Source organism: Melospiza melodia, chromosome 1 (assembly GCF_035770615.1).
Source record: "Melospiza melodia melodia isolate bMelMel2 chromosome 1, bMelMel2.pri, whole genome shotgun sequence".
Lineage (NCBI taxonomy): Eukaryota > Metazoa > Chordata > Aves > Passeriformes > Passerellidae > Melospiza > Melospiza melodia.
Window position 1 is genome coordinate 165,248,034 of NC_086194.1, and position 26,966 is coordinate 165,274,999.

At 45.5% G+C, this 26,966-nt stretch overlaps 1 protein-coding gene across 2 annotated transcripts in view; it reads right to left on the bottom strand.

Annotated features, from left to right (window-relative positions):
* KCNQ3 (potassium voltage-gated channel subfamily Q member 3) overlaps positions 1–25,309 on the bottom strand; it is a 194,217-nt gene extending 168,908 nt beyond the window's left edge. The window contains exon 1 of one of the 2 annotated variants that reach the window (XM_063174317.1): positions 24,667–25,309. In XM_063174317.1, the coding sequence (XP_063030387.1) occupies positions 24,667–24,998 (332 nt within the window). In that variant the 5' untranslated portion in view covers positions 24,999–25,309. The remainder of the gene's footprint in view (positions 1–24,666) is intronic. The other variant, XM_063174325.1, reaches the window with a different exon arrangement.
* Between the last annotated feature and the right edge of the window lie 1,657 nt (positions 25,310–26,966).

Consider the following 26,966-nt stretch of genomic DNA (forward strand, 5'->3'; position numbering starts at 1 on the left):
CCAGTATCAAGGTCCCTCATGTTTATAAATATTATAAAATATTATAAAACAAGGTCTCAAAAAATGGTTAAGAAATTCCAAGAAGGATCCCAAGGTTGCTTTTAGGGTATTTTTTCCCTTAGATACACAAACGTTGTGTTTCTAAGCCGTTAAGATAGAAGATGACTATTCCCTTTAATTATGCTGGGAAAGTGAGGAATGGGGGAAGCAGAAGAGCCGTTTGAACTGAAAACCAGCATTGGCAAAAGACAGAAATGAATATACACAGGCTGTGCATAAATATAGATATGGATTTGAAAGGTTTTGAGCCACTAAAATAGCAAAAGCCTTGAACAGGCTTCAAATAGCAGCCGTGGGAGCAGAGCAGCGGGATCCGCACGCCCGGCAGGGATGTGCAGATGTGCCCAGGCTCTCTGAGCACTGCTCACTCTTGGGAACTGCCTGGCTACAGAAACATGGGCCTCCGTTTGGGGTAATTTGCTGAGTATTCCAGCCTTTTGCATCCTTCTCAGCCCCCTTCATGGTGCCCGTGGAGCTCCATTCTCAGCTGCTCCTGACACCTGAGCTCATCATCCCAAACCAGTGCCAGCCCAGTGGCGCACTGCACTCCTGCTCTGAGCCCAGTATGGACAGACCCTCATTAGCCTTCACAAAGACTTTACCCACTTAAGGGAAAGACCACATTGTGTTCCTGCCTCAGACAAAAGAGAACAGAGCTCAGTCCCTGCAAAGATTTTCTTCCTGTCCTGGATTCTTCTATAGGTGCTTGCTTCTTTTCAGAGAAACAAATTAAAATCTCTTTCCTCCAAATCCTTCTGTCACTAGCTTGCCAAGGGGGTGTGAGAGCTATAAAGTGTCTCCTGATGCCCAGGCAGAGATGCCTGAGCATATGAGGGAAGGACAAATTTTACCTCATGGCTGTGCAATGAGCAGCCCACTGCAGTCCCCACTGACCAGGAGCACTTGTAACACCACACAAGTAAATGGGATATTGGCTCACACAATACCTTCTGAACAGACTTGTCACTTTTCCCACTTAACTGTATCAGCTATTTCTTCTTTTGCCCTCTTAATCTCACACACACCATTATATTTTTTTAGACTGGGAATCTGTTATGTTTCAAAAACTTGCATTTCTACTCTTCTGGAAAGATACAATAGCAGCAGACTTTCACTGGCAAAATCAGAACAGAATCACAGAATCACAGAAATTCTAGGTTGGAAGAGACCTTTAAGATCATCGAGTCCAACCCATGTTCTAACACTTCAACTAGATCATGGCACCAAGTGCCACATCCAGTCTTTTTTTAAACTCTTCGAGGGATGGTGACTCTACCACCTCCCTGGGTAGATGATTCCAGTATTAGAAGTTTATTATTTCTATATTATCAAAGTTTTCTTTAAAAAAAGCAAATTTGAGAGAGCTGGAAGTATTCAGTTCCCAGTATTTTGGAAAGCTGATACATTCACTTACATCTCTCTGACTGCCTGGTAACATAAACCTTCCAAAGGCAAAAGGAATAAATAAAGAAGATTAACATATATGTAAAAAACTGCTATAATTGTCACAAAAGGCCCCTTGTGGTTAAGACTGCAAGAAACTCTGCAAGTATCTTAGGATTGGTACTCAAACTGGGAGTCACCACCACTCAGAGATCTTTTTTAAGAGATAGTCAGGTCACCTGTAATTCAAAATTCAATAAACAAATTTATCTAAGTTGCTTTTATAGTGTTTTTGCCTAATAAGACAATAGAGACAATATAGGTCTAAAGAGGTTTTTGTTGGTTGGGTTGGGTTTTTTTCCTAAGTAGGAGCAGATACAAAAGAAAGATTTCTTTGTAAATGGCTTTGCAATTCTTAACTCCTAAAACAGCGCTAGCAACAACATCTATGAAAGTTATTTTTGTAGAAGAATCCCTGTGCTTTCTCCAAACACTAAGATACAGGCAATGCCAGAAAAAAATCTTAAAGACTGTGCTTTTCTACTTTAACAAAGGCTGTTTTATAACCTGAAGGAAAATGACTATTTGACTGATTTTTACATAATCTGCTTATTTTCAATACCTACCTTTTCAGCTTCCCTGGCTATAAATAGCCCTCACTCACATGACACAGCAAACCCACAGATTCCTCACATTTCTACACACTGTGGATACCCCAAGAAGTCTGCAGGAGGGGTCTGTAAACCTTCCCTGGCCAAATTTCGTGAAGAGCATGGACACAAACAAGGAGGACCCACAGTGGAACCATGTGCTCCAAAGGGACAGGGCTGACCACACCAGGCCTCCTCTCTGCTGCTTCTCACCTGCTGTGAGGCGATGCTGCACAAAACCATAATTAACATTTAAACCAGCAGCTAAAGACCTCCTTAAAAAAAGATGCCCAAACCTGTTTTTCATAAAAACATTTTTATTGCTTTAAAGGTTTTATTAAAATGCCAACAGACCAATTACACTTGATTGTTTGCAGCATCTACCTGCCTTGGATACCACTCAGCTCACAACAGTGAAAGATGTTTGCTCCATTACAGGCTCTCCTCTCCTTCTCTTGAACTGCATTTTTTATTCACTACTGTTCCCCAGGTAGTCCAGAAAATTTGGAATATCAGCCTCTTTTGCTAACAATACGGTACCTTACAATGAATTTAGGAGCTCATAAATCCAAGGATTTGTGCTGTCCAAAACGACAAGGAAAGCTCCCTCCCAAACAAAACCCCTCACGTCCAAAAACTGATTGTATCCAGGAACAAAATCAATTTATAGAAAATGCTCTCTTTGAAAAGGCACTGACAGCTTAAAGCACAAAATAAAAATTCTGGGTAGAATATTCTTTGCCCTGGAGACTAGGATTACCTAAAGTGCAAAGGAGGCAGCAAAGCCCAACCAGTGCTGTAAGCACCCATTCAGTTCTCCCTGCCATGGCAACAATGCCATTAAATTCACTGTCCTGTCACAGAGCTGAGGCTCACAGGGAAGCTCTCCCTGGTTTATTGGAGCTGCAGGCACAGAGCCTCAGGGACACACTCCAAGGATGTGGCACCTCTGAGGGGCACCAGGTCCCTGCTTGGCTCAGCCACCGCATCTCCGTCCCCTGCACAGCCAGAGAGGTGCCTGGGAGGTGACTGCAGGGCAGAAATAGCAACAGCTTCAACATGGAAACACTTCTCCCTTTGAGCTGTGAGGGGCTGAGCCTGAGCCTTGCAGGTCTGGGTTTACAGGAGTGCCCCTGCTGCTATCAGTGCCAGTGCCTGTACAAGTGCATTACACACCAGAGAGATAAGTCTGATAGTTACTGTGCTTTGAAAGATATCAGCATTGTGCTATAATCCTGGAAAATCCTACCAACAGCATGTTCAGAGTAACAGGAAATAATGGCTGCTTAAATTACATTGTCTTAAAACACCAAAATGGAGAAAAAACCAGAGGCTATTCTTGTTTATAATCTGTGTATTATATTGTTCACATTGTTCAATATCAACAGAGTCATTTGTGAAATCAATAGTGACATTTAAAATGGTCAGACTTCCAAGTTAATGTTGTATGTAGACACTGAGCAGCTTCTTCTGGTTCCTCTACAGTTCTCCAACTCAGAACTGTAGCATACAAGCTGTCTGCACCTTGAAAATCTTTTGGGGTTTTTGAAGGAAGCTGTTTGGGTTTTTAATAGCTGACTGCTATGAGAAATGACGGAAATCCGAAAGACATTTTGTCCATCTCATTTTTAATGTTTTCCAATTGTTGTCTCCAGAATAAGCTCATTCCTCCACAACCAGCAATTTTCTAGCCAGAGATTTAAATAAATCAGTGAGCAGTGATGTGCCATAGCAGCATTTCTAAAATTAGTTGCGCACTTATAATTCTGATTTCCCACCTCTGCTCCTCCCTGGAGTATTCAGGCTGCAGAGCCAAAGGACACAAAACTGAACGATAAAGACAGGCATGATATCTTACAGCTTTGCCAGAAACGTATTTTTGGCATTTATGTACTACAAGCCTCTCTTCAGCCAGTTTATCTTTTAGCTCACTTCATCTTCACCAGAATATTCAGCCAAGTTTCAGCTCAGCTTATGCTACATTGAAGTCACACTGTTTCCTGAGAGCCTCCAGCACCCTATTCAGAGCTGCTCACTCATTTTTCTTTCTTGTTGTCAGGGATAACCTCCAATGTATTTACATATGAGAAAAGGATCCTTCTGGAAAATCCTTCTGCAGCTGAACTGAGAGAGCTAATGGGGCTCATAGTTTGTTGGTTTTTTTTCCCTGAGACACAACAAACACCTTCCAGCAGAAAGTGCCCATTTGTTTGCTATTGAAGGAAGCCCCTTGGACCCTGCAAGTTTCATCCAGGATCTACCTCCTGGTGTTTCCAGCTAAGGCTGAGGAACTGATGTGGAGCACAGGAGCTCCATGAGAAGCACCCACAATGTTTTTTAAATCACGGCACATTGTCCTTAGGAAAGCTTTACCACTGAGGGTTGGGCTTTACCCTGGTGCCAGAGCCCAGCCCCAGCACCACAAGAACCCCTTGGCTTAGCCCTGAGTCATGGTTCTGCTGTGCCTTCCCTTCCTCCTGCTGGGAACAGCAGCTCCTCACAGATCTGTGCCAGGCCTTATTGATCCTGTGCCAGATCTTTATTGCACTCACCCCAAATCTATTAGCTGCTCTGGCATAAGCTGGAAGAGGCAAAGATGTATGAAGCTGCCTTGCTGACTTTTCTAATAGCTTTTCTCCAAAGAAGCTGTTCCTGTAGTATATACAACATTATTAACAGTTTATAGTGAGGGCAAACTTTGAGTTTAGTGAGAAGCTAATGCTCCTTGTTTCACCCCTCCTTCTGGATCCACCTGTAAATACCCCCATTACACTAAAACTGTAAGGTCTTTGAGCAAAGACCAGTTTTTATCTGCATTTGCAGTGAGATCACAGACCATAACTTGGTTCTTGCTGCTGCTGCCACACAAATATTTTAAGTCTTACTTCCCATGAACAGGTCTTCCATTTTCCTAGTTTGCTTCACCTTCCCTAATAACAGAAAAATTAGCAAAGTTCAGCCATTGACCCTCCAGGCTGCAGTTACCACTGCCATGTCACTGTAAGAAGTTTTGAGCATCCAATGCCAAAATTCATTTCCCTTTCCAGCCCTTCTCTCCTCACAGTCACTTTCCTCCCCAGTTGTACCAGACACTGTGCACCAAAACCCACTTGTTGAGACAATGCAGACTGGGAGGGTTGGGTGGGCCAGAATTTCATTAAATGTGCCAATTCTGCCCCCCTTCCCTGCTTGCAGCAGCACCACATGCAGGATCCAGAGACACAAAAACAGGGTTTGCTTTCCAGACTTGCCAGAAACAAAGCCAACCTCAGCCTGTCTGCATAAATCAACAATAAAAACAACATGCATGAGCACTTGCCAGCCGAAGGATCACAACCCACCTTGAGGTTTGTGCATCAGATTTAGCCCATATATCTCCAAAATGCAGCAGCAGCTGCCATGAAAGGTTACAGCTCAACAGCTCAGGGTGGCCCAGAAAAGGGAGAAAACCTCAGTGTTATATGAGTCTCTGTTTTTGATTGCCTCCCTAAATCCTCTGCATTTCCATCAGAGATGGGTCACTGCAGGAAGGGCAGAGCCGAGACAGTTCACAGGTGGGAGCAGAGGATGCACATTGGCTGCAATTTTAAACCCTCCAGTCTCTCAGTGCCAATAGGACAAGGAAAATGAGATGGAACCACAGATTTCAGGTTAAGTGAATCAAATAGATCTACCTAATGTACCAGGAGCTCGCATATGAATCTGAGTGAGACGTGACTGAAAAACATGGCTTGAGAATAAATGGATGGGACCTCCAGAAACACAAACCCAACCACCCCCAGCAAAGAGGAGGATTAATCAAAATATCCCACCCCATGAGAAGCTGTGTGTGAGCAGCTAGCTGCATATGAGGGCAGCTGGGAGACTGACCACGTGTGACACACCAGCCATAGAACAATGCATGTTCTTGAATTAATGTCATCAAATATTCACTCCTGTCTCTTCAGCACTGTGAGCAAAACAGTTCCCAGGTCCCAAAGTCAGTAGCTCCATCCATGGTGAGCTGAATTGATACAAAAGAAGCTGAATTAGCCCTGAAACATGCCAGCCTTTAGTTTGTTTGTCTTCTCCCCCTGTGAGTGAAAATAGCAGGATTATCAGCAGTTTGTGCAACTTGCAAGTGTCCACAACTTGAACTCTCACTGAGCCCCACCTCAGGAACAGTGACAAAGCAGAGGAGCCTTCAGAAAGTCATTTAAGCTGTGGCATAAAGGAAGACACTGCCAATGAGGATGCCAGCCTTGCACATGTATTTTGAAGATCATCTAAATGCCAGTTAGAGGGGACAGTCTCTCAAGTGATTCCTGACCTTTAACTCCCAATGTCTTCCCAAAACAACCATGAAGGGTTTAATCCCCAATTATCAAAGAGCATTTATTAATATTGAACCATTGCTGGTTCTGGAGTGACACCACTCTCCACCAGAGATACCATCTTCTCCTCTTCACTGGCCCACATTTTTCAGGCTGCCCTTTTCACTCTCTGTCCCTTGAGCAAGGAAGGAGCAGCCTGTGGGAGCCAGAAAATCCAGCACTCTGCTCCTTCCAGCCTTCCCCTGCAGGATGTTTTTCTCTGTGCCATACATGAAAAACATTAATATTTTAACTAACTAAACACTAATTATTGCAGTAAGCACAACTGCTTTGTTGTTAAATTATACTTGCCCCAGCTGGTAATCACAGTCATTTTCTGTGTCCTGTTATGTACAAATTTGGCCCCAGCTTGGGACAAGGATCCTCTTTGCTCTGTCTGGGCAGTGCAGAGCCCAAGGGATGTCTGGGCAGGGTGAGCAGCATCTCTGAGGAGGGCAGGGGTGTTCACACCTCATCAGGAGGAGGCTGGAGATTTCATGGAAGCACTGTGGTGGGACCTAAAGGTGCTGGAAGAAGCCTGGGATACCCTGGGAGTACAGAGTATCTGTAAGGATGCACAGCCCAGCCCAAAGGGTTTTCATCTCTGCTTGTCCCTGAAGGTGCTTCTGTAATATATATAAATACACTACAAATAATTTCTGAGTTAGTAAAAACAGCACTTGCTACATCCAAACAGGGATAGGGGCTGCAGTGACTGTGTGGTACTACACTATTACAAACACACATTCACAGGTATGTCAGACATAACCTGTGCCACCACATTCACCTCCTATTCAATTTCACTTATCACATGACTGCACACTGCTAATAATGTCTTTATTGCCACTAAAAATTATTTGGGAGCTTAAAAAGGGTGCCATGACATGAAGATTAATCTCAGACTAAAACCCTAATTTTATGGTAGATTTGCTGACTCATAGAGAGGCCAGTGACTTTGCCTCATCTTAAAATTACAAAAAATATAAAAAAACCAACAAACAATGACCACTCTGCAGGTGGTCACATTTTATAAAAGCAATAACAGAAAATTACAAAAGATCTTGCACCCTGATAGCCCTGTTGCAAGGTAGGGCATTTTATGAAACACAGAAGTAAAGAAACTGAAATTTATTGAAGAGAAGTGTTGTCAGGCCATGAGAACAGCTGAAATCATCACCTCATTATGTGCTTCTCCCAGTCCTGAGAAATCTCAGGTTTGAGAATGAAGTTCAGTTTTGAGAATGAAATAGAGGAGCCACCAGCCTGAAAATGTTCAAAAATACATAGATGTAGCACCTCATGATATGGTTTAGGGGGCATGGTGGTATTCAATGAATGGTGACCCTGAAGGTCTTTTCCAACCTTAATGACTGATTCCAAGCTATTCCCCTTTTATCTGACATTTACCATGCCTGGAAGATGCAGCTGCTTTGGTGTCTCTCTTTATTCTTCACACTTTCTCCAGGCTTGGAGCTGACCCATGAGCTTGTAGGGCAGAGAGGGAGGTTCCCTGCTCCAGGACAACCCAAATTGCCCCAAGCACACTCTCTCTGCTAGGATCAGCTCTGAGGCTCAGCTCTGCACTGGAATAACCAACAAAGCCTCAATCTCCTGCTCTTGGGGTGCCAGGGCAGAGCTCACAGCCCTGTGCTGCCAGGAGCAGAGGACAACCATGACACGTGCAAGGACAATGGAGCCGCCCTGAAATGAAATCACAGCCGTGGCTCTCTGCAGAGCAGGAACAGTGCAAACAGCAAACAGCACAGAGCTGGATTCCTCCACTACCTAGGCAAGGCTCCTCACTGCTCACCAGGTCTTGGGCTTGCTCCCAGCACACCCAGAGCACACAGAGTCTCCTGCAGACCAACAGCAACATCAGGCTGCACACTGCAAACACTCTGGGATTAGACAAAAATGGGGAATTTGCCTGAAACATCCCCAAAAGCACCAGGTGGGCAATTCAGTTGTTTTCTCTGTACAAGCAGCATGTTCATTAAGTGCTTCTAACATGCTGACCTACAAGAGTAGCCTTATTTTCCTCGTCCTTCTCTTCTTCATGTCACAATGAGGTTATTCCTCTTGCCTCTCATTTTTGCCAGTTTGTTTCCAACATCTCCCTTGCCTCCTTCTGCAGCTCAGCTGCTGTTTTTTCACCATCACTGGAACTGCTTTCAGAGCTGCTGGATTCTTCCCTGAGCTATTGCTGTCTTCTGTCTTACCTCACTCTGAAACACATGGGCTTTATTGCTTATTTTTCCCTCTGCCTTTTTTTTTTTTTTTTTTTTACCTAAGTGGGCTGAAAATCATTATTTTCTCCCTCTGGACAAGGCAGACATCAGACAGGTCCATCTGTTCTCCTTAGAGGATCAGCAGCAAAGAGACTGCATGGACATCTGAAACTTACATCCCACTCTTCAAGAGGGCTGACAGCTGAAGAAATCACCATATTGCAATTGCTTTTTAAAATAACTGAAGAGATACAGCTAGGTGTTTGTGCTCTGTATACAATAACATTGACTTAGAGCCTTTCCAATAACAAAAAAAATAAAACCAAAACACCACATTCTGGCAATCATTATTTGGCCATCGGTGTAGGGACTACACTTGACCAGAAAGACCAACAACAATTTCTGAGCCCAGTCCTGCAAACCTGATAATGAGTTAAATGAGATTTACCTTCTGAATGCTCATGGAACCAGGGGGACATCAGCAGAGGTCACCATAAGGTGAGCCAAAATGGCATCACAAAAAGATTTAGGAACAAGACTGAATAAGAATTCAGCACTGCAGAAAGTTGGTTATCTTGGTTCATGCATTCACATGCTTTGAGAAGGGTGTTTCAGATTTTAGACTGCATGGGATTTTAACATTTGGCAAAGTCATCTCAAGGCCAAAAAGGCTGGCTTGTTTTATCCTCGTGTCCAGAGTACTTCACAAAGTTATTTTATTATCCCCACAAGGCCTTCAACAACGCGATATGGATGAGATTCACCTCAGGGTTTGCAATGTAGATTTCTACACCTAAGCCATGTGTTGAAGCTCCTCTTACAGGCAAGGGATCCCTATTTACTTGGCACAATCAGGGTGGGGTAAATCACTGTCTCCTTCACTTCAGGATGAGCTCAAGATCAGCAATGCTCCTGCAGCCATGGTTTATATCAGCATCTGAGGAGATTGAAATGGCACATTTAGACATTTACAGGGAAGACATCTACATTTCATCCTAAGCATCCCAGCACAATTACTGTAGCTGCTACTACTTCTGTTATGTTACATTATGATCTTAACAATACAATAAGATACAAGTAAATCTCCTTTTCCTGAGTTAATTCATTGCTCATTTGCTTATCTGTTGCTAAATTAAAAAAAAAAAAAAAGAAACCTAAAAAAACAACAAGAAAACAGCAACACCCAAACCTATCATATTCCTGGCTATACCTTGCAGTCCTGCTTAATCACCAGCCAAGAATATACAAAATCATTGATTTAGCCCATATTTTGCAGCTAAGATACAGTCTACAGCTGTCTTCTAGAAAATTCTGCAAGTTTGGTTTAAAAATGACAAGTGGAAAATTGATAATTTCTTGCACTAATTCTTTCAGCAGATTTCTGATCTGCTATTAGGCCTTATATAGAGCCTGAATTTATCTTGCATCACCTTCCAATCATGCTTTATCATCATTTATGCAATTAAAAAGCCCTCTAGTAAAACAGAAACTCCATCTTCATAGCCTGGAAAAAACACTGATGGAAATCTCAGATTAAGGCTAATAAACACATTATCTACTTCAAGTTGCTGGGAAATTAACTCATGGTAGAGTAAGTGAAAACAAGCATTGCCAATGAAGACAGATTTCCATCTGCTCAAAATCCCTTTTACTTCACTCCTCCTAATGATGTTTTCTTTAGAGTTACTGTTTCCAGAAAACTATAAGGTATTATTCTATAACAGCAGATTTTCCCTATGGTGTCCAAAGAAACATTGCTTTGGAGGTGATTATGTCCTTCTTTGGTCTCTGGGAGCAATATTCTTTCTCATCCCATTTGCTGGGGAATGTGGTGACTCAGGCATTCAGCCCTGGCTCAATTGCTACAGAAAGTTGCTGTCCATTTATTGCCACACCAAGAGCTCCCATCTTTAATTTCTTGGTCATCAACCCCAGCAGCAAATGGAGCTGCAAACCAGGACATGGTGTTATCATCCTGACTCTGGGAGCAGCAGCTGCAGCTGGGATATCAGCTGCGCATGAATAACTGCAGGTCATGGATTAGGCTGAGCTCCTGAACCACTTCCTCCCACCACTGGGACCAGAGACAGACATTAGTCCCACTTGTATCCTTTCTGGGAAGATAAATGGGTGTCCACCTCCATTTCTTGTTCCCTCTTCCTTGAGAGAACAGCTGAGTCACCCCAAGGAAGCTGTTACCTCCACAGGTCATCAATAAATCACTTTTCCCCAACACCATCACCACCCCTGGGCAAAGAGTGATCAGGAACTGTGACTCACAGGTGTGTGGGCCTGGATCCCAACTGCTCTGTGAGCTTCTCCTACAAGGATTTGTTTGTGTAGGGACTCAAAAAGCCTTGCCCAAAGTCACAGGGGGCCCACTGGAAGGACCTCACCCCTGGATGCCATATTCCCATCACAAGGTGATTCAGAGATCATCTTGCACCTAACCTACCTTGCTCCACATGGATAAAGGAATTCTTGATGAGTCCTGACTCTGGGGGAATAAATGCTCAGTTTTAATCCTGACATTGGTGAACTCAATGTCAAAATCCAAAAAGTTAAAAAAAGAGGGGTAGAAATGATAAAAAAAGTAAATACAGCTATGCATGAGTAAGAGATAACTTGACATGTCATCTCCATCACCCTGCTGTCAGCACTTAGGTCGAGGGATTTTAAGTCAAACTCAACTCTGCTCTCCCAGTCAGGTAATGTAGGAAAGGCAGAGCTGGAGGATCCAGTGATTGGTTCTGTTCTTCAGTAGTGAGGTGATGAATGCCACCAAGGAAAAAAGGGAAGACAGAATTGAGTGAGGGACAGGGATAAAGAGATGGGAAAGTGAGAAGGAGCTGTAGAGTTGAGACTGAATGATTCTTCTGAATGATGAAAAAATGGTGGAAATAGCAAATGAGAACATCTGTTAAAAAAAAAAAAAAAAGTCATTGGGAAAAACTTTCTATCTTCAATGAATTCTACTGGTTAATGAAAACTATACCTAGCATTTCCCAGTGTCAGTACCCCAAACACAGACAATACTGGTTTGGGCTAGCCTAGAGACACACAACTTCCTCTGTACTAAATATGAACACTCCTTCCTCTGCAGTGGCCTCACCTGCCCAGCATCTCTGTCTAGATGTTACATCTCACTTCTGTCCATGCACACTGAGGATTAAATGGAGTGGGGAGGAAGAAAACTCTCCATGATTCTGGGCCCAGAAGTCTGCACACTATGTGAAACACATTAAACAATATATTCTGCATAGAGCAACCAAATTTATTGTTCCCCACAATATAATGGAGTTCAAATCTTGGAGATGTACAAAACTCAACTGGAAACAGCCCCAAGCAACCTTGTTTGAGTTTGAAGTTAACCTTGCTCAGTGAACTGGAGAGAAGACCTCTAAAACATTCCATTTTAAATGGTTCTGTGGTTGCAGTTGTCAAGTTCCTCCTACAGCCCCAATATCAGACATGATCTACACCAAGAAATGTGCAGAAACACAGCCCTTTGCTTATCTGCACTGGATCTGTCACCCAATGAACTGGATTTATGAGAGAGGAAAAATTCTCTCTCATCTTTGAGGAGCAAGGAGGGAAGGAAAGCCTCCATGTTTGGATAAACCAGCTCCCAGCATGAAGGAAACAGGCTGTGAGCACCAGGGTGTGAATTCTGGCAGCTCTGGGATGGGTTGGTGCTCACTTGGTACTCTGCCAGGGGATCTCCATCTCTCCTATCTACCTCACTCCTCAAGCTGTCTTACACTACTGGGAGGACAAGTATGTTGTGTGCAAGACCTTGATCCTGGCCTCTGGTACTAGCAGAATATCCATAAAGATAAAAAGATTTTGTACTGGGTCCAGAACAAGCCTATGGTGCAGCAGCCAAATCCAATTGTTCCTCTGACTGTAATAGATTTACTCTACATTTGCACTGACATGACTAAAAGCAGTTGCTGGCTCAGTATTTCTGCAAAAACAAGCAAAACACAAACTAGCAGCTGTTCAAGGAACACATCACCACCCAAATACACTTCTTTATGTCAGAGCATTTGCATGCATTCAGATCTCATGCAGTTTTCCAGTGATTTTCAACATTAGGTTCAATTATGCTGGTGTCCTGCTTCAGCTGGTGTATGAAAGTGAGCATGCCCTTGAAAATACTGAGTGGTGCTTGCACATCTGCAAAGTCTCCAATTTTATACAGAAAACTGTAGCCCACAAATAAAAAACTGTCTGAGCCCACAAATGACCCTCATGATCCCCCTCATTCACACCAGGTCATTCAAATTGACCTTCCACACTTGTTACAGGCTTTAAAAAGACAATGCTCAAGCCACCCTCAAAATGTTTTCTGATCCCTAAACGGCCCCTAGAAAACAGTGATGCCTGTTCATTGATTTTGGGAGGTAATTTTGGGTGATGTATTCAAGAGGACCAATGCAAATGGACTGAAATTCAGGTATAGGAAGAAGGAGGACTGATGCTGGCAAACTCCCAGCACAGCAGCTCCTGTGCCCAGGTAAATACAAGAGACAAAGGGAAAACCCAGTCAATCACAGCCTTAGATGTACAACAGGTACTGGGTTTGAATGTGACCTCAAGATCAACTGCAATTACCATCAGAAAGCAAAAGAAAATTTATGTGAGAGCTCAGGGAGACAAAGCCCAAGGCAAAACAGAGAACAAAAGGAAGGTGGAAAGTTAAACTCAAGAATCCCAACTAGAGAAAGACCTTAAAACTACTGAAATGTTATTTTCTTTGGCATAATGTCAGGGATGACTGTAGGCTGGTCATGGCCTGGTTTACTAAGTAGCAACATATATAAAGCTCTTGAGGAAAGACAATTAGAATTGATATAATATAGATAGAATTAGAATTGATATCATAAAAGTCTATGCAATAATAAGAATCATATTCGTCTTGCCTTTACAGGTACAATCATTTGTCTGAACATGGCTTTTACTGCAGACATTTACCAAAGATCACCTCCTGCTATAGACAAGGGGAAGCTGCTCAGTGGAGCTGAAGCTGTGATTTATCTCCATGTAAAGCAGACCCTCACATCTGCTTGGATGAATTCCACCCTAAAATCTACTGTTTGCATTGACTAAATCTCCACAGACTATAAAGAGAAGCTAAATACCTACTGGACACACAGAACTGTACATGAACATATTTACATTTAGCTGCCCTAATGTGGCTTTGATCCTTGTGCCTTTGGTCAGGCAGAAAGTTCCCCATTCCTCGGGTGTTTTCAGTGAAAATCCCCAAATTTAAATTAGTTCCATGAGGTCTCCTTTGCAGTCAGGGAAGAGTTTCAGGCACTGCAAGACGTGATTAATCTCACCCATTTTCAAATTGTCTTTAGAATGAGATTAATTGCACTCCAGAAATTTCCATTTCCTGTTTTTCTTCAGCAGCTATGAAAGAATTCCAGACAGCTACCTCAGATAATGTGCTAGATGGATGGATCCCACTGTGGAAAGACTGACACTCAAGCCCTGAGGAAGAGCAGGGAAATGCAGTTTGTGGAAGGAATTTAACACTGAAGAGAGCAGTGGATTTGACACTGTACTATGTGATAGCTCCATATTCTGAGAGCAGGAATTGTCATGAGCCTCTGCCAGATCCCATCTCTGCACCCAGGACCTGACAAGGTAATGGAGCAACATCTACAATAATGAGTGAGATACAACCAGGACAAATACCCAAATAGCAGCATCCACACAGCTAGGAACATCTTCACATTTTACACCAGAAGTTTGTTAATGAATGATCAGTGGGCTCTTCCTCCTGGATTTCTACCACAAAAATGTATTTTTTTTGTTAATATGACAAGATGTGGGGGTGAAGTGTTGAAACCTCCATGGGAGTTTGAGCAGCACAAGCAGCATTGAAACAGAAGAGGCAAAAGCCATGGCAAAGTCCCATGAACAGGAAGGAGAAAAGATGTAGAATGTAAAGTATGGTACTGAACACACAGCTAGGGTGAAACCTGTATTGTTTCAGTGGGGTAGGGTTTCTTGGGCCTTTGTCTAAGTGAAAGGTCTTATCCCAGGGGTAATGGTTTGAAACTAAGAGCATCAACTTAGACTAAATATAAGGAATTATTTTTTTACAATGAGGGTGATAAAACATTGGCATGGGTTGTAGATGCCCCATCCCCAGAAACATTCAAGGCCAGGTTGGATGGAGCTTTGAGCAACCTGCTGAAACTGAAGGTGCACCTGACCACAGCAGCAGGGTTTAAAGGTCTCTTCCAACTTCAATTATTCTATCCCAAAAGTGGCTTTTTGCATGGATCCAGGAGGAAAACCTCGAAGTGTTAAGATCTCACATATAAGAACTATGTCTGTTCTATTAACCCAAGGATGCTCATCCCAGTTCTGTGTCCCTGAGGCCAGCGGGCACGAACAGTGTCCACACCTCTGACCTCACCTCCAGAGCAGGGAGCCCCCCAGACTCCTCCTGGGAGCAGTGCCAGGTCTGTGGCAGCACCTGAGCTGTGCTCAGTCACTCAGACACCAACAAATCCACCACCCAGCAGTGTCCTGCTGTCAGCCAGAGTGTCACTGCTTGGGAACACCCTGGCACAGCTCTGACAATCAGCCAAGACATGGCAATGACTGCTCTGGGCATGGGCTGGTCCTGGGCTGCACCTGGGCAGGGCACAGAAGGAGCCTGGGTGTGATCAGGGAGCCCCAGCTGTGTGCACTGAGATTCTCCCAGCACATCTCACAGGAGCAACAGTGCTGGCAAAGGTGGAAGAGCAAATTCCAGTTTGTGTAATTAACTTCCTAAACGAATTCCCCTGCAATTTCAACCAGCTGCTCTTGACATTCCCTCCTCAGGGTGTAATCCCTCCTCATAAATCCTCGGAGCCTGCACTGAGAGGCATGAGGGGAACAAAGATAAGCAGAGCTGGTTCTGCACTGCTGAGAACTCGTGGGCAGCTCCCCACCAGGAGCTCTGGGGGTTTCACTATCAGCCCCTCAGCAGCTGCATTGCTTCTCCTCCATCCCCACTGAAAGCTGAAAATTTTACACTCTGAATTTACAGTCAGTGAGGAATGTCCTGCAAAGAGTCCTCTGGTTTAAGATTAACATCTCTGTCATTGACCTAAAGTTAGGTACAGCCCAACTCTAATGGCTCCTATAAAACATAGAAGAGCTAGGCTAGGACCTGCATGGTTTGGGATATTTAAGCTTTCAGGATTGCTTTATCTCTGCTCCAGTGGTCGATGGCACCAGGAACAATTAATTATTTTGCTGTTTGATACACACACCATGTCAAAAGCATGAAAAATCTGAGATGGAGAGATAACAATTAAAAGCACATCACAGAAATAAACAGATAAACATAGCCTGAAACTCAGGTTTGAACAAAAAGAAATGAGGAAATATTTGCAGTTTTGACACAGGTGCAATATCTCATAAAACTCTGGTTTCCTATTAAGTATTTAGTTTTATTAAGTATTAAGTATTTGGTTTAGTATTTAGTACTAAGTTTCTCCCAGTATTCAGATGACTGGGAGAAAGTATATGACACTAAAAACTGGATCCAGAGCTATAAATAAAACCCTAACAAATTACATTGTATTAGCCAGGAAGCAGGGAAGTTATTATTTAATAAAATGCTGAATTGTGTTTTTTAGTTCTGGCCATACTAACTGTTTCTTTAATGATCTAGAAAAAGAACTAAATTGAATGTTAGCAAAATTGTGAGGTACTAATCTAGAAGGGGATCAAAACACTAGTGAAGACAGAATAAAGTAAATATAAAAGCACTTGAGATTTTTAAAAAAGCACCAGTGGAGAGTCAACATGACAATCACAAACTAACTCAGGCTGCCAAAGGAGTGCAAAGCACATCCATGCAGCTCTCAGCCACAGCTCTGGAAACACAGGGACAAGTGAGATCCAGGGATCCATGGAATGAAATAAAGTCTGGGAAGTCAAAGGAAGTAAAAGAGAACAGCAACCCAGAGAGGATGAGGATTCCCCCCACAATGGATCTCTGCAGCTCCATGCACCAGCAACTGAGGAAAACCGAAGCAGGAAAGACTTTGGCAAGATTGATCACGAGGGAGAGGGAGTCAGAGCAAAAGCCATCTCAAGATGACCCAGAGGTGCCTCATGTCAGGGTCTCAGCATCTCTCCAGACAGAGACTTAGCAAAGAGATTGGTGTAATAGTGGTGTAATATTTAGAGATATTACAGCTTCCCTTCTGCATGGTTTGCACCACTGAGGAGGACAAGGTGGTGTCCTGGTGACTACAGCCAGAGGTGGTTATTGAGCTGTGGGAAGGCTGAAGCTGGGTGATGGATCCTGTGAAGAACTGCAGCTCAGGATGATCCCACCAGGCCTGAGCAGAACAGTGAGCTGGCTGTACAGAGGAAGATGATGGTACCTCATGCTGCTTTCCACCCAATCTCAGTCACAATCTTCTGCTCTGGATTCTGCTCTGCCCAGTGTCACCTTGGACAGGTTCCTCCTGACTTCATAGGGACCTTTCATTTGCTCCAAGTTAAACACACATTTATGCAATGTGCTCACTTAAGACTGGGAAAGGCAATTTACAGATTTCCAGCCTGGAAATTCTCCAAAAGAGCCTTTTTCCAAGTAGGTTACCAAAACCTAAATATCCCAGGGCATGTCCCTCTCTCCACAGAAAATGCTAAGTTTCCCAGCTACCATCCTAAGACACTTAACAGATCTCGTGGAGCTTATTCCCTGCAAAGCTATTAATATTTAAGTTATCCCATTTAATACAGGATCTGCCAGAAGCAATAGCAGATGCATGGCTCCATTCTTCCTGTAAAGTTTCATGCACAAGAGAGTATGGCATTCTTAAGTAAAAAAGGGACTATAATGTTATTAAACACAAGAATAAACATTATTATTTATTGATATCGTGCAAGGCTGATCATGGTAGCTACCCAGCCACCTGGGTGTCTAAGGTCACCAGTCATTTATGTTTGTAAACAACATATAAATTATCTTAATGCTCACTTGATCAATTTTGATCAGAAAGTTTCTTCCAGCTATTAAATCAAATTCCTCAAGTTCAGACCTTGTTTAGAATATGCATTGTCCTTGAATATGCCATTGTCTGACCTTCCACATGCACCTCAATGCCACAAAGGACTTTTTGACAGTCAAGGGATAGAGCATTATGCTCTACATACATGCACAGGTTTGCATGTTGGGTAAGCTATAAATAAAAATAATTCAATCAAGTGATATTTGAAGATGCAGGCTATCAAAAAAAAGAAAAGAAATGTGCGGGTTGAGTGGATTCTGAGGTGACCTTTGGGAGAAGTAGGAATGGCTGGGGCACCTTCATGTTCACCTGCACACGAAAGCACACTGATAGATGACTGGCATTATATGTATGTACTATTTTTAAATCCAGCTGTTAAGATGGATTGGTGTTAAATTAGGCTTTAGTTACTATTTATTTCCATTAAATTTGTTTTGAGTGTTCCTACATTTTACAGCAAAATGAGCAAAACAAGCATAGAAAGCCTCTCCCTGCTCATTTTTGTACCATTTCCCGAATCTCTCTTTCAGATGAAAACAAGAATAAAGCTCAGGTGTCCTCTGCACCCAGCAGCTGTCCCAGACCCTGCTGTGCCCTCCCATGATCCACTGTTTGCAGCAAGGAACAAACAGAGGCTGGGAAGAGGCTGGGATGGCTTTTATGAGGAGTGATACCTCTGACCAGAGCCCAGGCTGGCGATACTGAGATAAATCTGGTCCTGGGCTTTCCCACTGACAGTGTCACCACAACTGCTGGGGTGGCACTGAGCTGCTGCTGCTCCTCACACCAAGTCTCTCAAAAGAGAAGAAAAACGTGATTTTCTACCTGCTGCAGTGGCTATGCTGTATCATTGCTTGTCAAACTGATTAAATTTGGGACTGTTCAGTTTTATAGACCTAACACCAGGGACTGTGGCTTCTATTTGAGAGGCTGTTCCTCAGCTGAGCTGGCAGAGTGAAAGCCCAGCTGCAGAGTGTTTGCTGGCACTGGCAGCGCTGCTTCCCCTGACATTCCAGGGATTCCCCTGCCCATCCAGAGGAGGCTGCTCTGAGCTGGGGAGTGAACTTGCAGCAGGGTGCTCAGGGACCTGCAGGGCCTGGGGGACACTGAGGCACACCCTGTGCACCAGGCAGCCCTGGAGCCACGGCAGCACAGAAACTTGGCAAGTGGCAGTGCAGTAATGGCACCATCGATTACAGGGCAAACCGATCCAACCTGGGGGCACCCACTGGGGAGTGGGCCTGGCTCTGAGCACTGATGCCCCTGCACAAAGATTTGGGGCTGCAGGTGAAAACTTATTCCCACCAAAGGGCCTGGTCCATAATTTCAAAGGAAGTTTGGATGGTTAAACAAGCATTGGGCATCTGTGAGCTGCTGAGGGGACTCCAGAGCTGCAGCTGGGGATCACCAGCCACCCATTACCTCTCGGGCTGGCTGTTTTGTTCTCTGCCCCGAGATGCATAGGATGGTTCTGCAGCAGCCCACGCTTTTGAAGAATGAGTCAGGACTCTTCACTTCTTGGTCTTCAGGTTGTTTATTAACTCTTATCTAGCAAATTTTCTTTTTGCCCAGCCAAGGTCTGCAAAGCAAGGCAGCCACAAGGACTCTGACCGCCCCTGGGCAGTGTTGTCTTTTTATACTACAAACTATAATACGTATACCATATTTACTCTTAATTCCCAATACCTATCACCTATGTTAGACAGTGCACCTCTACTCTAAACCAATCCCCAAGTGCCAACAGCACTGCAGAAAATGGAGAACAAGAAGAAGAAAGAAGGACTAGACGCACCCTGATTCCTCCATGTTGTTCCCATAACCCCTATACCAAAAATCCTAAAATCTACATTTTCACTCTGTGAATACTCTATTATTACACTATTCAAACCTGTGTGGCTTTGACATCCCCACACCAGGCTGGCAATTCGTTGGGAGGGTCAAAATCAAGCCACCAGGTGTTCCGGGCAGCATGCCAGGGTGTCTGAGCCCCCCGACGGAATTCTCAACAACTCTGGACATCCAAAGGGATGTGCTGAGTTCCCACAACTACCCAGGCACTGCTTTCCCCAGGCTGTGCTACCCCTTGTCCTTCCCCCAGCAAATCCCAGCTTTGTTCTGTTGTGCCAGCTGATGCCGGCAGCTGAGCTACAGCCACATCCCCAGGGCACTCACAATCCCAGGGCAGCTCCTCGAGCCTCGGTGGAGCTGCAGGAGCAGAGGTGTGTGGTGAGGTCTCCAATGACTAAGACTTCATTAGTTTTTACAAAGTATACTGCAGAATATTTATCCGTGCATTATGATGAATTAGCATCAATAATTAAAGCAGAACTCATATTGGCACACACATAAGCAAAGGGCACTTGCTAATGGACCAGGCTGGCTCTGCTGCCCAAGGGACTCCCTCAGATACAAGTCCACGCCAAAAAAGCCAAGAAAGGATTCATAGTTGTCCCTCTTTTTACCCCCAACCTTCTCCCATCTCCCTCCAGATGGCTCACAGAGGGAGAGCACATCTTATGGAGCATCTCCTGAAGGGCAAAGAGGAAAATAATGGAAAGCCTCCAGACCTTCACCCTGCTCCCCAATCCCATGACACTCTTTCCTGCAAGCAGCCCACCTACAGTCAGTCAGGCAAGAGGTGCTTCCCAGAAATGCTGATTTGATAGATCTCATGACTCTGCCTCCTCTTCTTATTCCAGGTATTAGGCAGAACTGAGAGAAGACTGCATGGCAAACAGAGAAGGGCTCTCTAATGTTCCCCATGGCTTCCCCCTCGCATCAGCAGGGACATCGTGGGGATCTACACCAGCAGAGTGCAGGTGATGCTGCACACTTCCCCAAAAGCAATATCTAATCCCTAACCTTTATCTAGTCTTTTTTTCCGTGAAAGTAAAGGCTGTAGTTGTCTCAGAAGATGATATGAAAATGAGAATATCTCCTAATTACTTCTCCTTCATCCTCTCTTTAAGTCAGGTTAAAAATTTTCCACAAATTGCAATTCCAAACAATCTGTATTATGTTACCTTTTGTACTCTGTCCTTTATCCACCAAATATTTTGTGCTTACAGCTAAAAACAACACTGGAAAAATAAAAAATCTTACTTGTTTCAATTTTTCATTCTACTCATTAATGCTTCTGTGCATAAATAAAGCATTTGGATGGTTTGTGGAGGCGGACAGGTCTTGAGTCTGTCTCCCTGACCACAGCACACATCCCACGAAGCACAACTGCAGGGGTTTCCTACAAAATATTGCACTGCCTAACACAAAGGAAAATACAGAACATCATGGGAACATCAGCTGTACCTACAGTGACATGAGCTCAGAAAAGAACAGGGATAGGCTGTAGCCTGACCTGCAACCCCCAAGACACATTTCCAAATTAAATATCTAGAATCTCAGGTTATTTTATTTTATTTTACTTTATACTGAAAATATTCAGCTAGAGTTTAGCTTTACAGACATGAAATTTTTCATGCGGAAAAACATTTTTTTCTTACCAAGTAGGACCACTAAGACATTGCCATATTGCCAAGAACACCATGAACCCTGGTGACCCAGCAAAGGGGAACATCATGAGTGACAAAAGATAAATCTTTTGTCTAGTAGAGCTACTAGAGAGCAAATATTTTCAGATGGGGAAGGAAATAGAGCTGGCTTCTTTAGGGACCAAATCCCCAAGGACAGGCTTGGATAAATTCACTTGTGCAGAACAAAGAACAAGGAAGAATCACAAGGAAAGTATCTCACAACACTTTCTCTTAATTAATGCCAGTGAAAGCTGAATGCTAAAATTTCCATCAGGAATTACTCCCTTTCTCCACTGCACCTCTGTCCCTAGGGCTTGGCAGGGCCTGATCCCATTTATGAGCTCTCCTTGAATGACTTCCTCAGACAGAAATTATTCCAGAGCACCCAATGGCAACCAAAGCCTCCTTTATGTGCACATTCCAACAGTGAGATCCACAGGATCCTGGATCGTTGTTTATGTGTACATTCCAGTAGTGAGATCCACAGAGGATCCTCTTTTATGTGCTCATTACAGCAGTGAGATCCACACAGGATCCGGACCCCTCTGCAGCCAGATGTGCATCTCTGCATGATTTAACGAGATCCCATCAGTGCCACTCTTTCAAAAGTTGTGGCATGCAAAGTTTTCACCAAGAGCTTGTCACAGCCCCCTCCTGCCCCTCACACAACACCCTGCGAAAGGATGGAAAAGTTTCAACCCTCTTGCATCAGCAGCTACCTGCCTCCCAGACCCTGGGATACACACAATATTGGAGTGCTTTGCATCATCTCTTCCTTAAACACCTCTGAATGCTTGGATCTACAAGGAATTCATCACATCCAGCCATCCTCAAATCCCTTCTGGCCCTCAGCTGTTTATTCTCTAGTTATTTGTATTTGACAGCAACAATCTTACTGGTTAATTTTGGGTGCATGGCACTTACTGCAAAGTTACTCAGATGAGACAAATCATAATATGTCATTAAGATAACATAAATGGGACTTTCCTTGAAAATTAAAACAAGATCAAATTTATAGATTTTATGGGAAGACTGGCAATCTCTCACCTTCCCAAGGAAAAGTGTAAACTGTTCTAGTGTAAAAAGAAGCACGGAGAGACTGCTGGGATGGAACTACACTGTGTCACAGCAGCACCTCCAAATGAGAGAGACTCCTTTAAAGAAGGAAAAAAGGTTAAAAGACAATCCATTTGAAGGCAAGAATAAAGACTTCGGGTATCAACTGAGATGCTGCTTCCCCACAGCTCCTGCTCTCAAGCAGGTCCTCCTCCTCCAGTGGCAGGAGCAAGCTCTGTCAGCCACATCCCAGCACACTCCTCCATCACTCCCACCAGATTCCTTTTGTAGGGTTGGATCCTACAGTGAGGTGAGACCCCACAGCTTCATCTGAGTTCAGAGGGAGCTGAGACTGAAGCGAAACTCAGTGGGGCCAATTTGGACAGCAAGATCCTCTGGATGTCCTGGGGAGGGATGGAGTGTCTATGCTGGGCTGACAACTTGTGTGTTTTACTTCCTGTAAGGATAAAGACTTGTAGAAGTGTTTTGTTTTGTTACATTTTCATTAATATTGAATTTGGCACCGATGGTTTTCACAAGACTGTTACTGACTTTTGTGAGTCAGACTGACATTTCAGTTTTGCAGGAGTAGTCATCAAAGAGAACTTGACCACACAGTGTCAGGTCCACTCCTAAGAAGAATCAAACTTTACAAATGTCATGATTTTTTCCCCATTCTGTGATCCAAATTGCATAAGCACCTTAAGGTCAACCACACATCTAAAGAGTTATCTAAAATGAATGCTCTAACTTGGAAATTCTTATAGCACTGCAAATAAATGTCAATTTTTTTATTATATTCAATTCAACTCAGTTCAATGAATTCAATATTCAATTACAGTATTGTCAATTGTCTGAATCTCTCAGCTCACCTGAGCCTCTCCAGACACATCCACTGTCCTATTGCTTATATCCAGACATGAGCCCAGCTGTCACAGAGGGGTGCAAACTGCTTGGAATGCTCTGCTGCGAGCTAAAGTCTCACTGAGGGGTGTGGGCTGGCCAAGGCAGGATGAAAGGGGTGTCCCTCTGTCCAGCAGTCACTTTCTCCAGCAGGATTATGCAATTCTGAACACAACAGCAAGCTCCAGACCTAAGAGCCTTCCCAGCAAAACACACTTCAAGTGCTGCCACTGCCTGCTTGCTAGCATGAGTTTTCCTGTGGCAAAAAGAGGTGAAAGAACCAAAAAGCGTCACAGCATCCAGTTTCCAGTTTCAGATTTTAAGCTGGAAAACAAGACCTGAGTCCCAAGATATACTTGATGAATAAACACTGAAAAGAGGGGAGCAGCAGTGAATAAGTGGTACATAAGCAGCACTCTGTAGTGATGGTTGCCTTCTAACTCTTGCTCAGGGCTAAAACACTGCGAACATAATAAAAACGTGCCTGAAGGTAAAATCACAGCCCTACACTCAAGTTGTTTATTTGCAGGTGCAAGGACTATGCCAATGATCAGTACTTCCCGAGAGCCAGGCTCACAACCCATGCAGCCTAGAGAGCTTTGTTTGTCTTTGGCAAATAAACCAATTTCAAAAATCACTGCTTAAATCCTCTGTCACACAGAGCTCTGCACACCTTCTAGTGCCAAAGAAAAACACTATCACCGGGATCACTGACAAACCCCTGGGTTCTCAAACACATTCACAACAGTAAAACAAACATTTATTTTAATACGACTCTGCCAACTCCATTCCGTGATGTTGACAGAATGATCTTTTTGATATTCCTTACGACAACTTAAGGCAACAGAATTTTTAGGAATGCAAACCAGTTGTCATTCTCTTGACTTGTCACCTATGGGTCATAAAACGAGTTTATTTCCTCTCGGTTCACTTGTGGTCAGTGTAACTTTCTGGTTGACAGCGCTGCAATGCTCGGGTTTCTTGCACTGCGGGGTGATGCTTATCGGACCGAAACCCGATGGTTTTCATTTGACGCTTTCAGCTACGGAAGGGATCGGTTCGCCCGCGGTCTGCAACAGCAGCTGAGCCTCACGCTCCGGGCTGAGCTGAACTGGCCGCGTTCCCTGGAGCACTTCGAGCCTTAAACCCGCCCGGAGCTTGGGTTTTTCTGGCATCCCTCCTCCGGTGCCTCAGACACACAGGCTCGGGAATGCCACTCCAAGGCAACGTGGAGGTACGGGCAAGTCAGAAACACAGAGTTACGAGCAGCTGCTCCTTTTGGAAAACCCGACGACATAAGAGCAATAAAGCCGCTCGGCAGCACGCCCCGTAGCAGACCCTTGCTCGAGGCACCCGGAGCGCCTCACCCCGAGGATGATAAAGCAAAACGCTGCCGATAACCCCCCCGGGGCAGCCCCGGCCGCGCCCCCGGAGCCCCGCTCCGCGCCCCGCGTACTCACACGAAGGCGTGATAGAGCAGCGCCCAGCCGCGGGGTCGTTCCAGGGCGTCGTAGATCAAAGTTTGGATGCGGCGGTACCTGGCGTGGTTCCGCTTCACCGGGCGGCTCAGGGGGGTCTTCGCCAGCAGCCCCAGTCCCGGCGGGCTCCGCTTGCCGCCCTCCTCCTTCCCGCCGCCCTCCAGCAGCAGCGTCCCGTCGCGGTCGCCGCCGGTGCCCAGGGCCAGCGAGCCCTGCTCGGGGTCGCCGCCGGCCGCCGCTCGCCGCCCCGCCGCCGCCGCCGCCCCGCCGGCCGCGCTACCGCCCGCCGCGCCGCGCCGCGCCTTCAGCCCCATGGTCGGGCCCCGGAGGCGAGCTGCAGATCGGCGGCGACAGCCCCGGGAGCCCCAGGGCCATGATCCGAGCTCCCCGTCCCTCCCCCCAAAATGACTTCTCTATATATTTATATAGATATATTCATCTGTGAATGTATTTGTGTGTGTATATATATATATGTATACATATATATATATATCTGGAGGGAGGGGGTAGAAGCGGTGGGCAGGGGAGGCGGTCACATCCCCGTCAGGTCACCCCCGCCGGCGGGCAGCGGGCGGGCAGGAGCGCGGCGCGCACCTGGGCCGGCGCGAGGGAGGGGAATCATCGCGGAGTTTATTTACCAGCCCGATGCCCGAGCCCCTTCTTCCCCCCCCCACCCCGCCTCCTCTTCTTCCTCCTCCTCCTCCTCCTCCTCCTCCTGCCAGCTCCTGCCTCCCCCCAGCCCTCACGTTAGGGAGTGGCCCATTGTATGCAGCCAGCAAATAGCCGGACGCCCGCCCCCCGCTCCCCCAGCCCCGGCTGTCGAGTCATCCGCGGTGTGGGGGACCCCGGCCCCGGCCCCCCGCCACGCCACTGCCCCCCTCCCCGTGTCCCCCCACCCCCCGGGTGCCGCCCCCAGCAGCCGCCGCCGGCGCGGAGCGGGGAGATCCCGGCAGCCGGCGGAAGGGGAGACCCCGCTCGGCTCCCGGGGATCCCCCTGCAGCATCACAGCCCCCCTCCCCCGCTGCGGCTGCAGGGAGGGAGAGGAGGGGAGGGGAGGGCATTCCCGGCCCCCGGCGGGGGGCTGCTTCCACCGCCGAAGCAGGAAGGAGCGGAGGATGGGGATGAGGGATGCCGGGAGAGGCGGCGAGTGGGCGGCTGGAGGCGCTGGCGGCCGCTGCGGATCGCGCCGAGCCGAGCCGGAGCCTCCGCCCGCGGGCCGGGCTGGGGCAGCACGGCCGGGCAGCCCCGGTCCCACCGGGCAGCGCCTTGGAGCGCGGCTCTGTCACGGAGATGCCGCTCCCGTGCCCTCCAGGGAGGCTCTGCCCGGAGCGGCGCCGGTCCCAGCCCAGCTGAGACCCCGAGCCTGTGACCCGGAGCTCCCCGCGCTCCGCTGTGCCGTGTGAACCTCCCCCGGTCCATCTTCGGACCTAAAACCGGGCGGGATGTGGTCAACAGCGCGGACCCTTTTCCTTTCCGTTTCTAGGCTGTAAGGAAGAAGGGAAGAGACAAGCTTTTGTGTGCCTTACACCTTTGGTGCCCTCGGATTTCTTCCACAACGCGCTAGAAACATCCCCTCTGAGCGCTGCTGTCGTGTAAAAACCTGCCTTCAGGGCTGGGCGTTCTCATAGATACACCTTGGGAGGAGAGAAGGGGTCTAAAAATAAAATAAAATGCAATAAAATTAAATAAATGATAAAATAATATGGACTATAAAATGGTATATAAAATAAAAAATAAAATTAATTTAAAAAATAAAATAAAAATAAAATAAAATAAAATAAAATAAAATAAAATAAAATAAAATAAAATAAAATAAAATAAAATAAAATAAAATGCAAAGCCTTACAGGTTGCTGGTGGTTTTCATGGGAGGTTCTCCTCCTCCAGATGGGGGAGTTTTCCTGGTATCTCCTGTAGAGATGCCAAAACACCCAAGAGCCCTTCCAGACTCAGAAGCAGATTTGCCACCTACTCTATCTGCTCCTGTTCCATTCCTGAGGGATTTATGATCTGAGCAGTCCTTCCCCTGTTTCACACACCAGGAAGGACAGCAGATGCAAAGGGAGCTGCTGGAGGTGGTTTCTGGACCCAGCACAGGCCATACAAATTTCAACCAGACAATCCCAGGTCACTCAAAAACCACACATCTGTCATTGCAGAGCTGGGTGGAAGAAAGGCTGTTTTCCCTCCCATATTTCACCCTCTGAGGGTGTAAATTGAACAAATTCTGTGCCAAAGAAGACAAAAACACTTCTTCCTCCTGCTCTGCAAGCTCCAGTAGTA